The following is a 17644-nucleotide window of genomic DNA, read 5'->3' as shown; positions in this document are numbered from 1 at the left end:
GCTTCTTATCTGCCTTCTCCTCCTCCCCTCCCCACCTCCCAGCATCCTAAATATCAGGCACAATAATGTTCAATAAGGAGCCAATCACAGATGGGCTGCAGCAACATAGCTTCTATTGGTTTTCTGGTGTGCCTTTGTCTTTACAATTTTTTTTGTGTAGCCGTGCAAATACATAACATAAAGGAGAAGACTTGTGCTAGCCCTACACAGGATCCTTAAGCTGGCTGTGAAGATTTGAGAAATACTTGGCAGGACATTAATTCTCCCCATCCTAATAACAATAATCTATCACCACCGCAGTGACCTCACCTTGTGCATACTTCCAAAGTTGCGGCTCAAGCACCTCAATAGCAAAGAATGCAGAATGGCAATGAGGTGGGGAACCCAAACAAATAAAAAATATGACTGGAATCAGATCTTTTGCTACTAGAGGTGCAAGAAAGGTATGATTTTAGATGGAAATGGGTAAAGCAGAAAGGAGATGCAGCACATGCTGAGAGATTTGGCTCATCTGATTCATTGTATTTGCAATAACTATTTTGAAAATAAGGAAATTGACAAATAAACATAAATGCAGGAGGGAATTCATGGCAGAGGAGTGGTGTGGGGATCTCGATGTAGAGACCAGGAAGTGAGTGGGGACCTGCAGGCAATCCTGTGGAGGTGCCTGGTGAGGGACCTTTCCCCTGAGGCTCAGGTAGACACCTCCTCCCAAACTCTTCCCACCAGCTTCACAGTTGAGGCTGACCATTAATTGCCCACTTTTAAAGGCCTCAATTGAGTGAGAGCAGACAGACCAGCATAGACATCACCAGTTCTGCGTCCTCACCCCATAATAGAACATAGAACATAGAACATAGAACAATACAGCGCAGTACAGGCCCTTCGGCCCTCGATGTTGCGCCGATCAAAGCCCACCTAACCTACACTAACCCACTATCCTCCATATACCTATCCAATGCCCGCTTAAATACCCATAAAGAGGGAGAGTCCACTACTGCTACTGGCAGGGCATTCCATGATCTTACGACTCGCTGAGTGAAGAACCTACCCCTAACATCAGTCCTATATCTACCCCCCCTTAATTTAAAGCTATGCCCCCTTGTAATAGCTGACTCCATACGCGGAAAAAGGTTCTCACTGTCAACCCTATCTAACCCCCTAATCATCTTGTACACCTCTATCAAATCACCCCTAAACCTTCTTTTCTCCAAAGAAAACAACCCCAAGTGCCTCAGCCTTTCCTCATAGGATCTTCCTACCATACCAGGCAACATCCTGGTAAACTTCCTCTGCACCCGTTCCAGTGCCTCCACATCCTTCCTATAGTATGGCGACCAAAACTGCACACAATATTCCAGAAGCGGCCGCACCAGAGTCTTATACAACTGCAGCATGACCTCAGGACTCCGGAACTCAATTCCTCTACCAATAAAAGCCAGTACGCCATATGCCTTCTTCACTGCACTATTTACCTGGGTGGCAACTTTCAGAGATCTGTGTACATGGACACCAAGATCCCTCTGCTCTTCCACACTACCAAGTAGTCTACCATTAGCCCAGTAATCCATCTTTTTATTACTCTTACCAAAGTGAATCACTTCACACTTAGCTACATTGAACTCCATTTCAGCCAGGTTGATGTGGATTGAATGTCATCAGGAGAATTTTATAGGACTCCAAACCCATGCTGGGGGGCCTGTGAGGTTATGTTTGGGTTGATAGGATGAGATGAAATATGATATAGGGAGAGATTTGACTGGGGTGTAGACACCATGACCAGGTTGGATTGAAAGGCATGTTTCTGTACTGTACTTCTGCGTGCACTCAGGTGCTCAGTTCTAGCTGTGGAGCACATTTTCTGGTTACAGCCTAATGATTATATTGCATGAATTGTCAATTCTTCTCACTGTGCCTCGTTAGACAGTGCTTTTAATACTTAGCATTGGTTTGTAATGTAATGCACAAATGATAACTTTGTAATTTCTCTGATTATTAACCAGAACTTCTTGGAAAAGTTCTCTGCAGATCAGTTTCGAATGTTTTGTCTTCTCTCAAAGTACAGATCAGGTATGAAAGCTTTAACAGTTTAAAATAAAGTGTTTATATCTGACAGGAGAACCTTGCTGAATCTGTACTGTTTGAATTGTAGCTGTGGAATACAGTGATGCAAGCATGGCAGAAGCTGGAAACCTTCTGCATTCCATTTCAGCTTTTATTGACGATGCATCTGCTTACATGAGAGGACAATTGATCTGCCCACAGGTTGACGAAACTCTATTATGGGAGAGGTATGGTAAACAAAGGAAAGATTTGTATTTCTATCTTGCCTTTCACAGCTTGAGAGCATCCCAACGTGCTATACAACCAACAATATATGTTTGAAGTTTAGTAATTATATTATAGGTGCTGACTTACTCACAGCAAATTCCCACAAGCAGCAATGTTCTAAACTGTTTTCAGCTGTAACAAACAATAAGTATTGGCTGAAGAAACTCAGGAAATTTCCTTTGATTTTATTTGAAACAGAAATCATCCAAAAATCAAATTTCCAGCAGCACTAAGTTCGTTCAACATTGCACTGAAGCGTCAACATAGTTTTTTTGTTTGGCTCAGGTGTGAGACTTGAACCCATGACCATTTGCACACCTGAAAACACTCTGCACTTCATGATCCCTTTGAGTTTTTTGTCGTTTTACTTTAGGAGATAGGCTCTTTAAAGGGTTCAAAATTCATTGTTGCTACATGCTCTGCTCTGTGTTACAAAGCTGAGCTAATCCAGCAAGTAGAAGCACGTTCCAAAAATGATCGTCTTCCTGCGATGTCAGCTCACATAAATTCACCAGCATATTGATCAAAAACCAGTAAGGATGAAGGGGTTGACCACCTGATCTAGTGCTGCCAAGGAAGCATATTCTCTGGGAGCACTTGTAAATTTCCATTTTAATCAAAAACAAAAGCCAATTGCTGCAGTGCCCAGTTTTCTTGAGAGTAATGTTCCCTGCTGGGAGTGAAGGATCACACCGTTATCCCTCTAGTTTCATTCTTTTGGCTACAATCATTTTCAGCTGCTTTCAATAAAAATCATTTTATAATGCCTTTGTTGTCTTCGCTTAAAAATTATATAGATCATTCTTTATTTTTAGCATGTATTATGTGTGCTCTTTGCTTCTTTGTTTTGTATCCAGGTTAAATGCAACTAAAGTCAATGTGCAGGCTGCCTTTGCTGATGATTTTGACACCCCAGGGGCTACTGATTCAATTATGAACCTCATTCACCATGGCAACAGACAGCTTCAAGCAGTTGCCAAGGTAACCCATTAGGATTTTACAATCCTGTGAAGGTAGTGCATTATTCAGAGTAAGGTCGTGATTAGTGTATTGGATTTTTTTCGAAACCATCATTAGGATTGTTGAGGTGAGGCAGGGTCTTGTACTGAGCTTTGATGGTTAGTGTCACTGCTCTCTTGAGAAGGAATGGGAAACATGAGAGGCTCAGGGGCATTACTTCTCCTGTACATTAATTGGAAATGAACTGTTGCTTTTCAGTTTAGAAGCTAATTCAGTGCAAGTCATAACTTCGCTAAACTGGTGTTAAGCATAAATGTTGGCATAAACTAGATGGCTGAATGGCCTGTTTCATTGTTGGACATTGCATGTCATTCTGTTTGAAATTGTGTAATCCATCTGAGATATGACTCAACATAACTACAGCCACTGATTGCAGTGTGGCAATTGGCAAAATACCTGGGATTGGTCACTGTTGAAAGAGGGGCAGGAAAAGAAGGCAGTAGTCAAGAAGATGCACATCCCAGGGAACTCAATCAGGAAATATTGAGACGATTAAGTCTGCCTCTTCGCAAGGAAACAGAAGGGAATATCTTTCCCCTGAAGGAGAGGATCTTATGGGCAGTGTAAATAACAGGCAGCAGATTTAATTTCTCCACTAAGCCACTGTTCAGACGTATGGGTGGCTGACAATTACTGGCTTCAAATGGACACCAAGAAATCATACTCTAATGCTTGAAAGGATTTGCTGAAACTGTGCGTAAAATACAAAAAGACTAATTGATTTAATAATGGAATGATGCCACACAGTTGGATTTTCGCACATTGTGCCTGTCGACTCTCTGAAAGGACTACCCATATTCACCCCATTCACTGTCATTTTTCCATTCTACATTGAAATTCTTTTTCTTCAAAGTATTTATCAATTCTTTCAAAAGCCTTTCAAGACGTTTTCTAGAAAATCATTTGTCTTCTAATAATCCACTGAGTTAACAAAAGAATGCATTCTTCATACCTGGGCTTTTGCATTTTCCTATTAACCTGGTTGCCCACTCACTGACTGGTGCAAGTTAATTATTTACTTTATCAAAATCTTTCTTAATTTTGAACCTTTCTATTTTAGAGTGAAGCTTTCCAGTTTCTCTGGTCCCTCTTTATAACTCAAGCTGCCTATTGCTGATATTACACTAATCCCTCCTGTAACCTTGCATAGACTTTCCCACCGTAGAAAACTACACACAGTATTCTAAATATATTTCAACCAGTGATTTGTGTGGGATTAGCATTGGTTAGGTTATTGCTCCATGATTCTATTTCCAAGAGTGATTCCCAATAGCACTTCAGAATGGGCTGCATTTTGGAAGGTCAGTATTGAGGGAACACTGCATTGTCAGACATAGTCCTAAGGAAGTATCATAGTGACTAATGCGTTATTGGCTGAGATGTTAAACCGAGGTGCTAGGTGTCCTTCGGTGAATGTAAAATATCCATTTAGGCAGCCCAGAGTTGGATGAGGTCAGGGTCAAATAGAATTAGTATTAGTTCTGAGATCAGTAAGCACTTGGAATGAATATGTATGTATTCTGTTGCTGACATTTGATCCTCCCAAAATACATAATGGTCAGCTCTTTTATGTTCACGACAGGAAGGTGACTACCCCAGGAGTCCGGCTGTGTTTGGGGCAATAATCTCTTATTTAGAGCGATTCTTGGATGTTGTTGGTATTTCTCTTGGACAAAGTCAGGTGAGTAACTGCAATATAGAAATTCTTGTGTGGTTTCCATATATTATAGAAGTATTGTAGGTTTTGCTTAAAGTCTAAGTCAACCGAGACATTCACTTCTTGAGCTTTTCGTATTGGCTTGTAGGAAAAGGATATCCCATTAACAGATTTTCCAAGATATGCCTGAGGCATCCACACTTTTCCTCTGTTTTTAAATTGACTGTGATTCAAGATTCTGGATTAGTGGTGCTGGAAGAGCACAGCAGTTCAGGCAGCATCCGAGGAGCAGTAAAATCGATGTTTCGGGCAAAAGCCCTTCATCAGGAATAAAGGCAGAGAGCCTGAAGCATGGAGAGATAAGCTAGAGGAGGGTGGGGGTGGGGAGAAAGTAGCATAGAGTACAATAGGTGAGTGGGGGAGGGAATGAAGGTGATAGGTCGGGGGCGGGGGGAGGGTGGAGTGGATAGGTGGAAAGGAAGATAGGCAGGTGGGACATGTCATGGGGACAGTGCTGAGCTGGAAGTTTGGAACTAGGGTGAGGTGTGGGGGAAGGGGAAATGAGGAAACTGTTGAAGTCCACATTGATGCCCTCGGGTTAAAGTGTTCCGGTTCCTTCAGGCCCTTGGAGGTGAGGGAGGAGGTGTGAGCGCAGGTTTTGCAGTTCCTGCGGTGGCAGGGGAAGGTGCCAGAATGAGAGGGTGGGTTGTAGGGGGGCGTGGACCTGACCAGGTAGTCGCGGAGGGAACGGTCTTTGCGGAAGGCGGAAAGGGGTAGGGAGGGAAATATATCCCTGATGGTGGGGTCTTTTTGGAGGTGGTGGAAATGTTGGCGGATGATTTGGTTTATGCGAAGGTTGGTAGGGTGGAAGGTGAGCACCAGGGGCGTTCTGTCCTTGTTACGGTTGGAGGGGTGGGATCTGAGGGCGGAGGTGCGGAATATGGACGAGATGTGTTGTAGGGCATCTTTAACCACGTGGGAAGGGAAATTGCGGTCTGTAAAGAAGGAGGCCATCTGGTGTGTTCTGTCATGGAACTGGTCCTCCTGGGAGCAGATACGGCGGAGGCAGAGGAATTAGAAATACGGGATGGCATTTTTGCAAGAGGTAGGGTGGGAAGATGTGTAATCCAGGTATCTGTGAGAGTCGGTGGGTTTGTAAAAAAAAATGTCAGTGTCAAGTCGGTCGTCATTAATGGAGGTGGAGAGGTCCAGGAAGGGGAGGGAGGTGTCAGAGATGGTCCAGGTAAATTTAAGGTCAGGGTGGAATGTGTTGGTGAAGTTGATGAATTGCTCAACCTCCTCGCGGGAGCACGAGTTGGCACCAATGCAGTCATCAATGTAGCGGAGGAAGAGGTGGGGAGTGGTGCCGGTGTAATTACAGAAGATTGACTGTTCTACGTAGCCAACAAATATCTTAGTTACAGGTGATCTTCATTGCCTTGCATTTTACTTGTTTGTGGATTGAACCCTGTGGGTGAGGAATTACCTTAGTTTATTTACTGCTGAATCCTTGATGTCAATGTTCTCCATGCTCATTATTTATGATGGAGAGTAAATGCCAGCATGAACAGCAAGGGCAGAAGTTCAGTTTCCATTTTGTAGACTGAATTTACAAATTGGCTAATGGTGGACCCTTAGCAAGGGAGCGATGGAGGAAATAGTGAAAATAGTAATCAGTGATAACTGTTGGAGCAAGCAAAACTTTAAACAGTTTTCTATGTTACAGTGCTATAGCTTCATTGACTGTAAAATGTCTTGAGATATTCTGAGATTATAAAAACTGGTCTATCTTTTGAACACAGTTTTCTGAAATTATTAAACTCACCAGGAATTTGTGGGGTTTTTTTTTTTGTTGATCTACCTGAATCTCTGCAACATTTGATAACGTAGTGCACCCTCACTACTGCCTCCAACAGTCCCTCAGTGCTCATATTCCAACATTGCTCCATCAACACAACCCTTCTGACTTTGCATTGTTCCTTCAGTATTAACCCTCCAATACAGCAGTATTCCCTCATTATTGGCTCTGCAACATTGCAGTGCTCCATCAATTCTGACCTTCTGACAATTCAGCACAACCTCATTACTCAGTATTGTAGTTCTAGCAGTTCAGTGCTTCCTCAGTCCTGATACCTGACAGAACATCAAGCTCTCAGAATTGCTGTTTTGACAGTGCAGTGTTCCGTCTGTACTCTTCCTATAACACTGCAGCACTCCCTCCATACAACCTATTGATTATGCAGTGTTCCTTCCACATTGACCCTCTAGTACTTCTTCAAAATGGCCTTCTAATAATGTAATACTCCTCAAGAACTGATCCTTCAACACTACAGTGTTCACTCAACACTGTCACTTCAACAGTGTAGCATTCTTTCAGTGGTAACCTTCCGACAATTCAGCACTCCTTCCACCTGTCTATTCAGCAGGGTTGCACACTCTCAGCACTGCCTCTCCAACAGTGCAGCACTCTCTCAGTATTGAAACAAAGTGTTAGCCTTGATGAAGCGCTCAATTCCTGGAATAATGCTTCAATTGATAACTAAGGCAGCTTTACTTTGTAACAAAGCTTTAGCTCGTCACATTCTGGAGCAGGATTTTATTAATTGGATAGCTGAATGCTACTCTGAATGCCACAGTGCTTCTCAAGTTCAGCACTCAAAATATCTTGGTAGAATCTATAATAGTGTAATGAGCACTCTTTTTTTTGAAAGCGTCATAGTCTTAATCTGACAATCTAAGATACCTGTGTTGGACTGCAAATAGAGGAAAAGTAACAATTACATTTATATGGTGCCTAATGTAATCTCAATGTCTCAAGGTATATTACAATCAAAAAAATACTTCTGAAGTGTAGTCACTGTAACAGTGTCAGATTCAAAGCAGTGATTTTTGTGCACAGCAGGATTCCACGCAGAGACTTTGAAATTGTGACCACATGATTGATGAAGTGGATTGAGGTATATATATTGACTAGAAGAACAGGAAGACTTTCTCTGCTCTTAGTTAAATTGTGGCAGTGGGATCTTTTAAATCCACCCAAACATTTTATTTCCTACTGTACAAGTTGTCACCAATTCATTAGAGGAAACTATGTCCAGGGGCAGGAGAGACAGTAATTAGAGAACATACATTTGCAGTAATTTCCAGAAATCAGTGGTACAGGCACACAAAGTTTTAAATGCAAGGTGGAATGTACAAAAAGATGTTGGAAATGGATTCAGTCATAACTTTAAAAAGGAATTGAATAATTGCTTGAAGGAGGAAACAATTTAGGCATTGGGAAATCAGCAGAGAATGGATCAGTTGGATAGCGGTTTCAAAGAGCCAGCAGAGACAATGAAATATCTTTGATAATTCAACACTTTACGGTTCTAATGCACTTCCGTTCTGTTCCTTAGGTTTTTTAATTTTGATTTTCCTCCAGTTTGCCCATCCTCTGCATTGTTTTAATTTTCTATCATTGAGTTAGCAAAAGGATTGCAGTGTACTATCATTAGGTGCCTGATCAGCTGGGTGAAAACTACTGCAGTGTTTATTATGGTTCTGGACAGTGGTCCTGGTTAGACTAGACTTCATTAAAAGATAACTCACTGTGGAGAGTATTAAAATCTCCATCCAGCAGAAGCGTGAACCTTCCTTCAGTAGTTGTTGTTTGTTTTTGAACTATTTGGGAACGGTTAGTCAGGCATGATTGAACTCTGCTGAAACTCTGAACTATAATTCCCTTAGTTGTTCAGAGTAGGTCATATGCAGTGGCTCAGTGGTTAGCACAGTACCAGAGACCAAGGTTCAATTCTAGCCTCGAGCGAGCGTCTGTGTGGAGTTTTGTGGAGCACATTCTGCCCGTGACTGTGTGGGTTTTCCAGGTGCTCCAATTTTCTGCCTTAGTCCAAAGATATGCAGGTTAAATGGATTGACCAATGCTAAATTGCCCATAGTGTCCAGGAATGAGCAGGCTAGGTGGATTAGCCATGGGAAATTGGGGTTACAGGGATAAGGTTTGGTTGGGATGCTCTTGGGAAGGTCTGTGTGTACTCGAAAGAGCTGAATGGACTGATTCCACACTGTTGGGGTTCTATGATTCTATTCTATGACTAGCTACAGTGAAAGCAAGCTAAGTATCTTGGTTTGGCTCTTACAAGCCTTGTTCAACTAAGAAAATGCATCCAAATCTTGTTCTTTTATTTGGTTCAACACTTGATAAAGTGTTAATCCCTGGTGCTATAAATACAGTCATGGATGGAAAGTAAATGGACACTAGAGGGTAGTAAACTTACAGGGCCATGGGGATAGGGTGGGACTGATTGGATTGCTTTCAATGGACTGAATGGTGTTTCCTATGCTGTAATGACTCCATGACTGGGCAACATTGATGAGTTTCTAGCATTCCAGTCACATCTTGATCCAACAGATTCCAAATAAGAGTGAACATTGCAGTGGGTTGAATGAGAGAATTTCAGATATTTCCATTGTTATGAGGACACAAAACACCTTCAGTGAGTGTAGAGTCTGAGTCTTATTCAGGTCAGAGTTATGGTCAGATCAGCTGCATAGTTTGTGTTCCATTGTTAGCAAGTGCTTTCCCAGTTGGACGAGGGAACCTTCAATTGAATAACCTGGTTCTTGGAGTTCAGCCATGGCAATTATGACAGACAGGTTACTTAGATCTCTAGGGCAGGGCAGACTATATTTTTGTTAAATATTAATTTTTACAGATTTATATTGTGAGGTTGGTACATGGATTTGCTTTCACTACCATTGGCACAGCATGTTAATTGCTCCCTTTTTATTCAATATATTGACTGGCAGGTTCCTGTGCTTTCTGTGCTTTTGAAACACATGTTGTCTTAAGTGCTAATTTATTGCTTTATAAATACGATGTTCTGCTTTATACAGGGAGGACTGTATTATTGGTCTTTGATGAGATTTTGCAGATGATAATGGGCTTGTTTTCTAGATTAGAAAGAGTACTCTGACTTGATTGCCTCACTTTCCCTTTGTGTAGTTCATATTCTGCAGTGTGATGTCCATGTGCTAGATTTTAATGTTAGTAGGTTTTGGGGAGTCAGAGGTTATGGGGTTGATGGGCCACATATGTTGGCAGGTGGCATGAGAGATGTTTAACAACAGAATTTGAAAATAAGGATCTTAGGTTATTTTTATAGTAACGTTAACCAGCGTTTCCCCTACCAATGGATGAGGAAGTATTTAGCTTTCTATGGACAATTGTTTAATATGTCTCAGTCTAAGGAAATTTATCATATGGAGGTGCTGGTGTTGCACTGGAGTGGACAAGGTCAGAGGTCACACTCCACCAGGTTACAATCCAACAGGTTTATTTGAAATCACAAGCTTTCAGAGCACTGCTCCTTCATCAGGGAAGTGAAGAGAAGCACGCAGGCACAGAATTTATAGACCGGGAGATCAAAAGATCATACAGATGGTGTGGATGGAGTGCTGGCATGCTGAATAATAATCTCTGCTGGTGTTCAAAAGTGTCAGACAGCGTGAGTAAAGCTTCAGCAAGTGAAGGGATAACCCATAATCCGACTAATTGTTTTGAAATTAATTGGTAACTTGTTATGATTTCTCTACCTTAATTAGTTTGTACAGTTTCGGATCACTTGTTACTTTGGTTAGACCGTCGGCATGCGATCTTATACCTTTCATGTTATTATAGCCATTTGGTTTGTCTCCAGCACCACCTTATATGTTTTTTGTAATTATCTCTCTGCCTCAATTAATTGGATTATAGATCATCCTTTCACTTGCTATTCAGCTGTTGACACTCCACTCACGCCATTTGTACATTCTTTTGATCTCCCTGTCTATAAATTCTGTGCCTGTGTGTTTCTCTTCACTTCCCTGATGAAGGAGCAATGCTCTGAAAGCTTGTGATTTCAGATAAATCTGTTGGACTATAATCTGGTGTTGTGAGACTTCTGACCTCCACATATTAGTCTTGGTCTCTGTTTATTGGTGTGTGTCTCTCTCTCTCTATCGCGCACACTCTCTCACTCTCGCGCTCTCCCGCACGCTCTCTCTCTTACTCTGTCTCGCTTTCTATCTCTCGCTCTCTTGCTCTCTCTCTCTCTCTCTTGCTCTCACTCTGTCAGCTATGTTTCCTCCAGTGAAATATAGGTTTTGCATCAGTTATTGAAGTTTATCCTCCAGCTAGTTTTCAGATCATTTGGAAAAATAAAATCATAAATACTATTGTTGTTCAAAGAACAATATTTTTCACATTTGATTTTTTTAAACAAATCTCTAAATACTGATTGTTCTTGAATCTTATTCAGCTAATTCTTATTATTTTACTTCAAAAATATTGGCCAAATAGACTTTCTATGTACAAGTTCTGAAATTTGTATTCTCATTCATGTTTATTATTTTGAAACTAAAAAAGTGCAAAACTCTTATAGACTGAGGGAATACAGGTACAGAACCGAGAGAATCATATTGATTAATAGTGGAAATTTTCCCAATCCAAGACAGCATCACAGAAAGGATTGTTTCCAGTCAATTAACCTTACTATAGTGAAATGTGCAATGTTTAATCTCTTAAAGGCTGTCAGAAATCTTACTTTTAACCCAGGATAATTAGGTTTGTGAAATTTAAAAGACAAACAGAAAGAGGTTGCACATGGGAAGGTTTCTGTTTTGGTGCAGACATTTATTAGTTTTCAAACATAAATTATCTGCAATGAATCAGAATTCTAATTCATCAATGGTCCCAGCATTTTCACAGAGGGCACGATATTGAAATGTGAATAGAATGTGGTAACCAGTAGTACTGTTTATAATTTGATATACCTGTATTTAATTAGGACAATAAATAAGGAAAATGCAGCTATTCCTATGAATACACTAAACTTGTCCCGGCTCTGATATTGTCTTTCAGAATATTTTCTTTACTTTTCATTGCTTTTTCATCTCACTTTTGTTTTTTTTTTATTTTGGGTGTTCTTCAGACTCCATTATGTACATCCAACTCCTGCTGTGTGGTTGTCCTCGAAATTACTATCAATTTTGCATGATTTTTTTTCCTCTGTGTAACTTCCTTTTGTTGTTTCTGTACTGATGTTATTATTTTGTTTCCCTTGTGCCTTTTGTACTCATCAGAAAACCCAGTAGGATACAGTATGTGACAGTGTGGGGCTTTGAACAGAATATATCACAAACATTGTGTGCTATTCTAGTCCCTGAGGCATCCAATTTTGATAAAAGTGAACAGTGGATTAGTTGTTAGGTTTTTTTGGGTAGAGGTGTGAAGGTTATGGAGCTAAGGTTCAGATATATATTGGATATATTGGTTCAGATACAGACCAACCAGATTCTGAACCTCTTGACTCTAATCTCCAGCATCTGCACTACTCACTTTTGCCCAGATTGTGAACCTGTCAACTTGAACCAGTGAGTATTGTTCATTTAACAGATACAGCTTGTATTTGATCATTGTTAGTGTTTATTTTATGTGTTAAGCCTCAAAAATCTGGTATGACAGATATGGACAAAATGTCAGACTTTTTCACACTCTCCAAAAACAAGGAACCTCTAGAATAAAATGCATATGTGTACTTGTGCATGTAATTAATAAGGGTGCCTAAGCTTTCTAAAGTACTCAGTTGGTTGTTTAACACCCCACTTTTAGCCATCAATTTTGCCATGGGACATGTGCTTATGATACAAGTTTCTAATATTGCTACACAAATTACATTCTGAGACAAATGGAATGAACTTGTCTATTCGGGCAAATGCAAATTAGTGATAGTTCGCAAAGAAGGCACATGTTACTGTCTTCCTAATCTTTAGTCTGTTTTTGTTTTCTTTAGAAGCATCTCTTATTCACCTGACATAGTTATGTGGAATAAAAGTGACCCTGTAGATTCTTGAATCTCTGACAATGTTACGTTTTATTTGGAGAATCAAATTAAACACCTTTTAAAACATTGAACAGCCTGTCTCAGCAAAGTTCAGAATAAACTGTGATCCAGCATGTTTCTTATTTGCTACTGAATACTACCTTTATAATCTTAACAGATAATGATTTTTTAATCTGAAAAACTAGAGGTTGGTTGGTGTTCCTCATTTTTCCAGAGACCATTAGTTTCTGAAATAAAAAATAACAGATTTCATAAAGTAATTTTTTACAATATTAAATGATATTGCTTCAGCAAAATTGAGGTCAAAAATATCATTGCTGCAGTAAATTGAGGAAGGCTGGGAGGAGAGTTGAAAACATTTGCACAGACTAATTCAATCTTGACAAAGTGCCACACAGGAGGCTGCTAAATAAAATGAGTTAGGAGCAAGGGACTGGGGTAGTAGAAAATTGGCTGACTGGCAGAAGGGAAAGAAGGAGTCTTTTTCAGGATGGCAGCTAGTGACTAGTGAAGACCTGCAGGAGTTCACAGTTATTCATGTTATACATTAATTGTTGGTAAGTTTGCAGATGATACAAAGATAGATGGAGGAATGGTTAGTGTTGAGGAAATGGGGTGGCTGCAGAAGACTAGGACAGTGTGCAAGGAAGTGGCAGATGGAATACAATGTGGGAAAGTGTGAGGTTATGCACTTTGGTCGGAAGAACAGAGACATAAATTATTTTCTAAATGGGGACAGGCTTCAGAAATCCGAAGCATGAAGGGAATTGAGAGTCCTTGTTTAGGATTCTCTTAAGGTTAACATGCAAGTTCAGTTGGCAGTTAGGAAGGCAAATGACAATGTTAGCATTTGCTTCAAGAGGGCGAGGATACAAGAGCCCAAGGATGTACAGCTGAGGCTGCATAAAGCTCTGGTCAGATCATGTTTGGAATGTTATGAGCAGTTTTGGGCCCCATATCAAAGGAAGGATATGCCAGCATTGGAGGAAGTTCAGAGGAGATTTGTAAGAATGATCCTGAGGATGAAAGATGTCATGTGAGGAGCAGTTGAGGACTCGAGGTCTGTACTCGGAGTTTAGAAGGATGAGGGGGGGGATCTGATTGATTGATTGAAATATACAGAATACTGAGAGGCCTGGATAGGGTGGACTGGAGAAGATGATTCTAATATTAGGAGAGGCTACAACCTGAGGGCACAGACTCCAAGTGAAGGAATGACCCTGAAATGGGGAGGAATTTCTTCAGCCAGAGAGTTGTTAATCTGTGGTACACATTGTCACAGAGGGCTGTGTTTTCTGTATGTTGCATCTCCCTCCACTACTTTGAACAAAGGTGGGCAGCAGTGATTATTTGTCATTTCCAGAATGTCACAACACCACGTCTGGAACTTTGAAAAGCCAGAAAATAAAATAAAGTAGTGCAAATGCTGGAAATCTGAAAGTAAAACAAACTTCAGTTCTGGAGAAGAGTCTTTGGACTCAAGATATTCTGTCTCAGCAGATGCTGCCCGACCTGCTGAGTTTCTTCAGCAATTTCTGGATTTGCTAAATAAAACCCAAAATTACTTTGCATTTTCCATCTAATTCCATATGGTTGTTATTGTAATAGTTGAATATTTCTTAAGGCTGTTCCTTGTCAAACAACTCTTTAGTTAATGAGATAAATATTGCAAGCAAAGTTCATTAGGCTTATAGTGGGAGTGAGAGGTTGTAGTTAGGAGGGAAGTGGGGCTTTTTTTCCCATTGATTCAGGGAGAATTTATAGAATTTCAGAATATTGAGAGAATAACGTTGTGTAATATACTGAGTTTTCCATTGTTTGGTGAATCATTAGCAAGAGGAATGTACTAAGACCAATTATCTAGATAGCAATCAAGAAGAACTGAAATATTGTTGCATCAAGGATTCTAATAAAATGGAATACTTTGCCATAGGGAAGTTGAGATATTGTAACATTGTTCACAGGGGGATCAGATCAGCATCTGAACAATGTGAATTTAAAAGAATTATTGACAAACCAAGAGGCATCTCTAAATTGGCTTGCTTCAAATGGCCATAACCTATAGTTTTCATGGTCAATTTTTGCATTTGTTTTTCTCAGACAGCAAATAGTTTAATCCTTGTAATTATTGAGAACAGAAGTTAAACTAACGGGGAAAGATTTAACTTTTTCTCACAGACAATGGTGCATATGTGGAACAAACTGCCAGAGGAAGTGATAGAGGTGGATACAATTATATCATTTAAAAGACATTTGGACAGGTACATGGATAGCAAAGATTTAGAGGGATATGGACCAAATAATTTCTTATAGGAAACCTGAACAGCATGAATGTGTTGGGCCAAAAGACCTGTTTCCATGCTGTATGACTATGATTACATACAGAATATTAGTCTTTCTATTGTTGTCCTGGGTCTGGAATTTTGTTTAGCATGTATTCTTTTCTTCTTTTTTCCAGGTGCAGGCGGCAAACCAGTCTTCAGTCACCCTTCATAGTGTCGCTGAACAACTGGTTGGTTTTCGACAGGAAGTGAGAAAGTATGCCCTAGCAGTGGATGATCAGGAGCTGGCATCAGGTGAAGGCAGAGAGCTGTCCCAGGAAGAGAAACAGAAGCTAAGGGAGAGGCGTAAGCAGATGCTGAGCGAACGGCAACCTCTCCTCCAGGCCTGTGACTTGCTGCGGCAGGATCTCCGTGCAATAGGAATAAATATCAAGGTTAGTGAGACACCTTTGGAAAAAGGCCTATAAAATACTTGGACCTGTTGCAACTGTCCTGGTCTACACAGTTTATTGGACCTGTTGCACCTGACCTGTTGCAGTGTCCTTAGCCTTTTTGCTTGTTTCACATCAATTATGTCTCTTTAGCAGAGGATGAAGTCAGAAATAAAATTATTCATCCTAAAACTTAAGTTGAGGACAAAAGGGGTGAAAGGGTTTAATCCCGAGGGTGAATTTCAAAATCTCAGTTAGTATTCCATTAAATATAGACGGTAAAGAGTGATCTAATTCAGGTTTCAAGGCAAAGGAATTGTTGGGATAGATAGAGAGAAACTATTTCCCCAATGGGGAAGTCTAGAACAAGGGACTGGACCTTTTAAAATTGGAGACTGAGACTGAGATTGAGACTGATGTCACAAAGCACACATGAAATCCAGAACCCCTCCTTCCCAAAGAAGTTAAATAGGCTGAGACTCATTTAAAAATTGCCAATCTGACGCTTTTAGAATTTTGTTATCCAAGTTATTAAGGAATGTGGGACCAAGGTGGATATACGGTGTTGGGTCACAATTTAGGCGAATAAAGAACAAGCTTCAGAAATTGAAAGGACTCTCCTCCTTCCTGTTCTCCAATTCCATTAACATGGTATTAAATAGCTTCTTACATAAACCAAAGCAATGCAGAGGAGGAAGATGCTGGGCAGACAGTATTTTGGAGAGTGGGAGAGAGCAATAGACCAAATCGTTTGAAGGGGTAATTGTTGGGACGCGATGTACAGCATGCAGAATATTACTGCAGTGCAGAAAGCCTTTTTAGTAGTTATTGATTTACAGTGTCCAGTCTGCACAGATTATACACATTTCCAGCAATGATACTGTGCACTACTTTTGTTATGCCAAACTTCACAGTTCTTCTGTTTATGAAAGATTGAACAATTGTTACTTTGTTAAACTTGCTATGCTGAATGGACTGTCTGCCCTCTGCTGCCCAACGTGAAGATTGCACCATTAGAATGCTGCATTTCCACCCGTAACACTACTGTTCACTAGCAGAATGTCCTAATTGAAACAACATTTTCCACAGCATTTGGTCTTCCTGTAGAAGCCTTAATCACAACTAGGCCAGAGTGTATTATGTACATGATTTTATTAGACTTTAATACGATCCCTTTTGGAAAAGCTTTAATATTCACTGGAAATTTAATTAATTTTGAGAAGAGAGTTGCGGGCAGATAGGATAGTGAAGAAGGCAATTGGTAAGCTTACTTTTGGTAAGCTTATCGGTAAGCAATTGGTAAGCTTTATCGGTCAGTGTATGAAATATAAGAGTTGGGAGGTCATGGTACAGCTGTACAAGACATTGTTTCGGCTTTTGGAGTATTGCGTGCAATTCTGGTCTCCCTCCAATAGGAAGGACGTTGTGAAACTTAAAAGGGTTCAGAAAATATTTATGAGAATATTGCCAGGCTTGAAGGGTTTAAGCTATAGGGAGAGGCTGATTAGACTGGGGCTGCTTTTCCTGCAGCGTTCTGAGCACCAACTCATGGAACGGTTGACGATACATCCCTGGGATGCAGGCACCAAACAACTCCACTGCCCTGTGGCCAACCATTCCAACTTCCCCTTCCCCCAGACATATGCAAATTCTGGCCCTCTTCCACTGTCAAATCAAAGCCACCCAACAACTGGAAGAAGGATGCCACATCTTGCGCCTCAGGACCTTACAACTACACGTCATCAACATTGACTTCACCAGTTTCTATATCTCCCCAATCCCCACCTCATCCCAGATCCAACCGTCCAACTCGGCACCACCCTCTTGACTTGACCTAACTGTCCATTTTCCTTCCAAGCTCCACCCTCCCCACTGACTCATCACATCACATCCCACCTGCATCCACCTATCTTTCTACCTAACTTGCCCCACATCCCACTCCCACCTCCCTATTTATCTCTCAGCCTCCCCCCTCCACATTTCTGATGCAGGGCTTATGCCTGAAACATTGACTCTGCTGCTCCTCAGATGCTACCTGAC

At 40.8% G+C, this 17644-nt stretch overlaps 1 protein-coding gene across 4 annotated transcripts in view; it reads left to right on the top strand.

Moving 5' to 3' along the window:
• Window positions 1-17644, top strand: part of cars2 (cysteinyl-tRNA synthetase 2, mitochondrial) — a 62131-nt gene that overhangs the window by 40761 nt on the left and 3726 nt on the right. For all 4 annotated transcript variants that reach the window (XM_072578096.1, XM_072578097.1, XM_072578098.1 and 1 more), the window contains 5 exons: window positions 2004-2070; window positions 2153-2291; window positions 3189-3312; window positions 4934-5032; window positions 15350-15607. In XM_072578096.1, the coding sequence (XP_072434197.1) occupies window positions 2004-2070; window positions 2153-2291; window positions 3189-3312; window positions 4934-5032; window positions 15350-15607 (687 nt within the window). The remainder of the gene's footprint in view (window positions 1-2003; window positions 2071-2152; window positions 2292-3188; window positions 3313-4933; window positions 5033-15349; window positions 15608-17644) is intronic.

Source organism: Chiloscyllium punctatum, chromosome 9, assembly GCF_047496795.1.
Source record: "Chiloscyllium punctatum isolate Juve2018m chromosome 9, sChiPun1.3, whole genome shotgun sequence".
NCBI classification, from domain to species: domain Eukaryota; kingdom Metazoa; phylum Chordata; class Chondrichthyes; order Orectolobiformes; family Hemiscylliidae; genus Chiloscyllium; species Chiloscyllium punctatum.
This window is presented reverse-complemented; position numbering and strand designations above follow the sequence as displayed.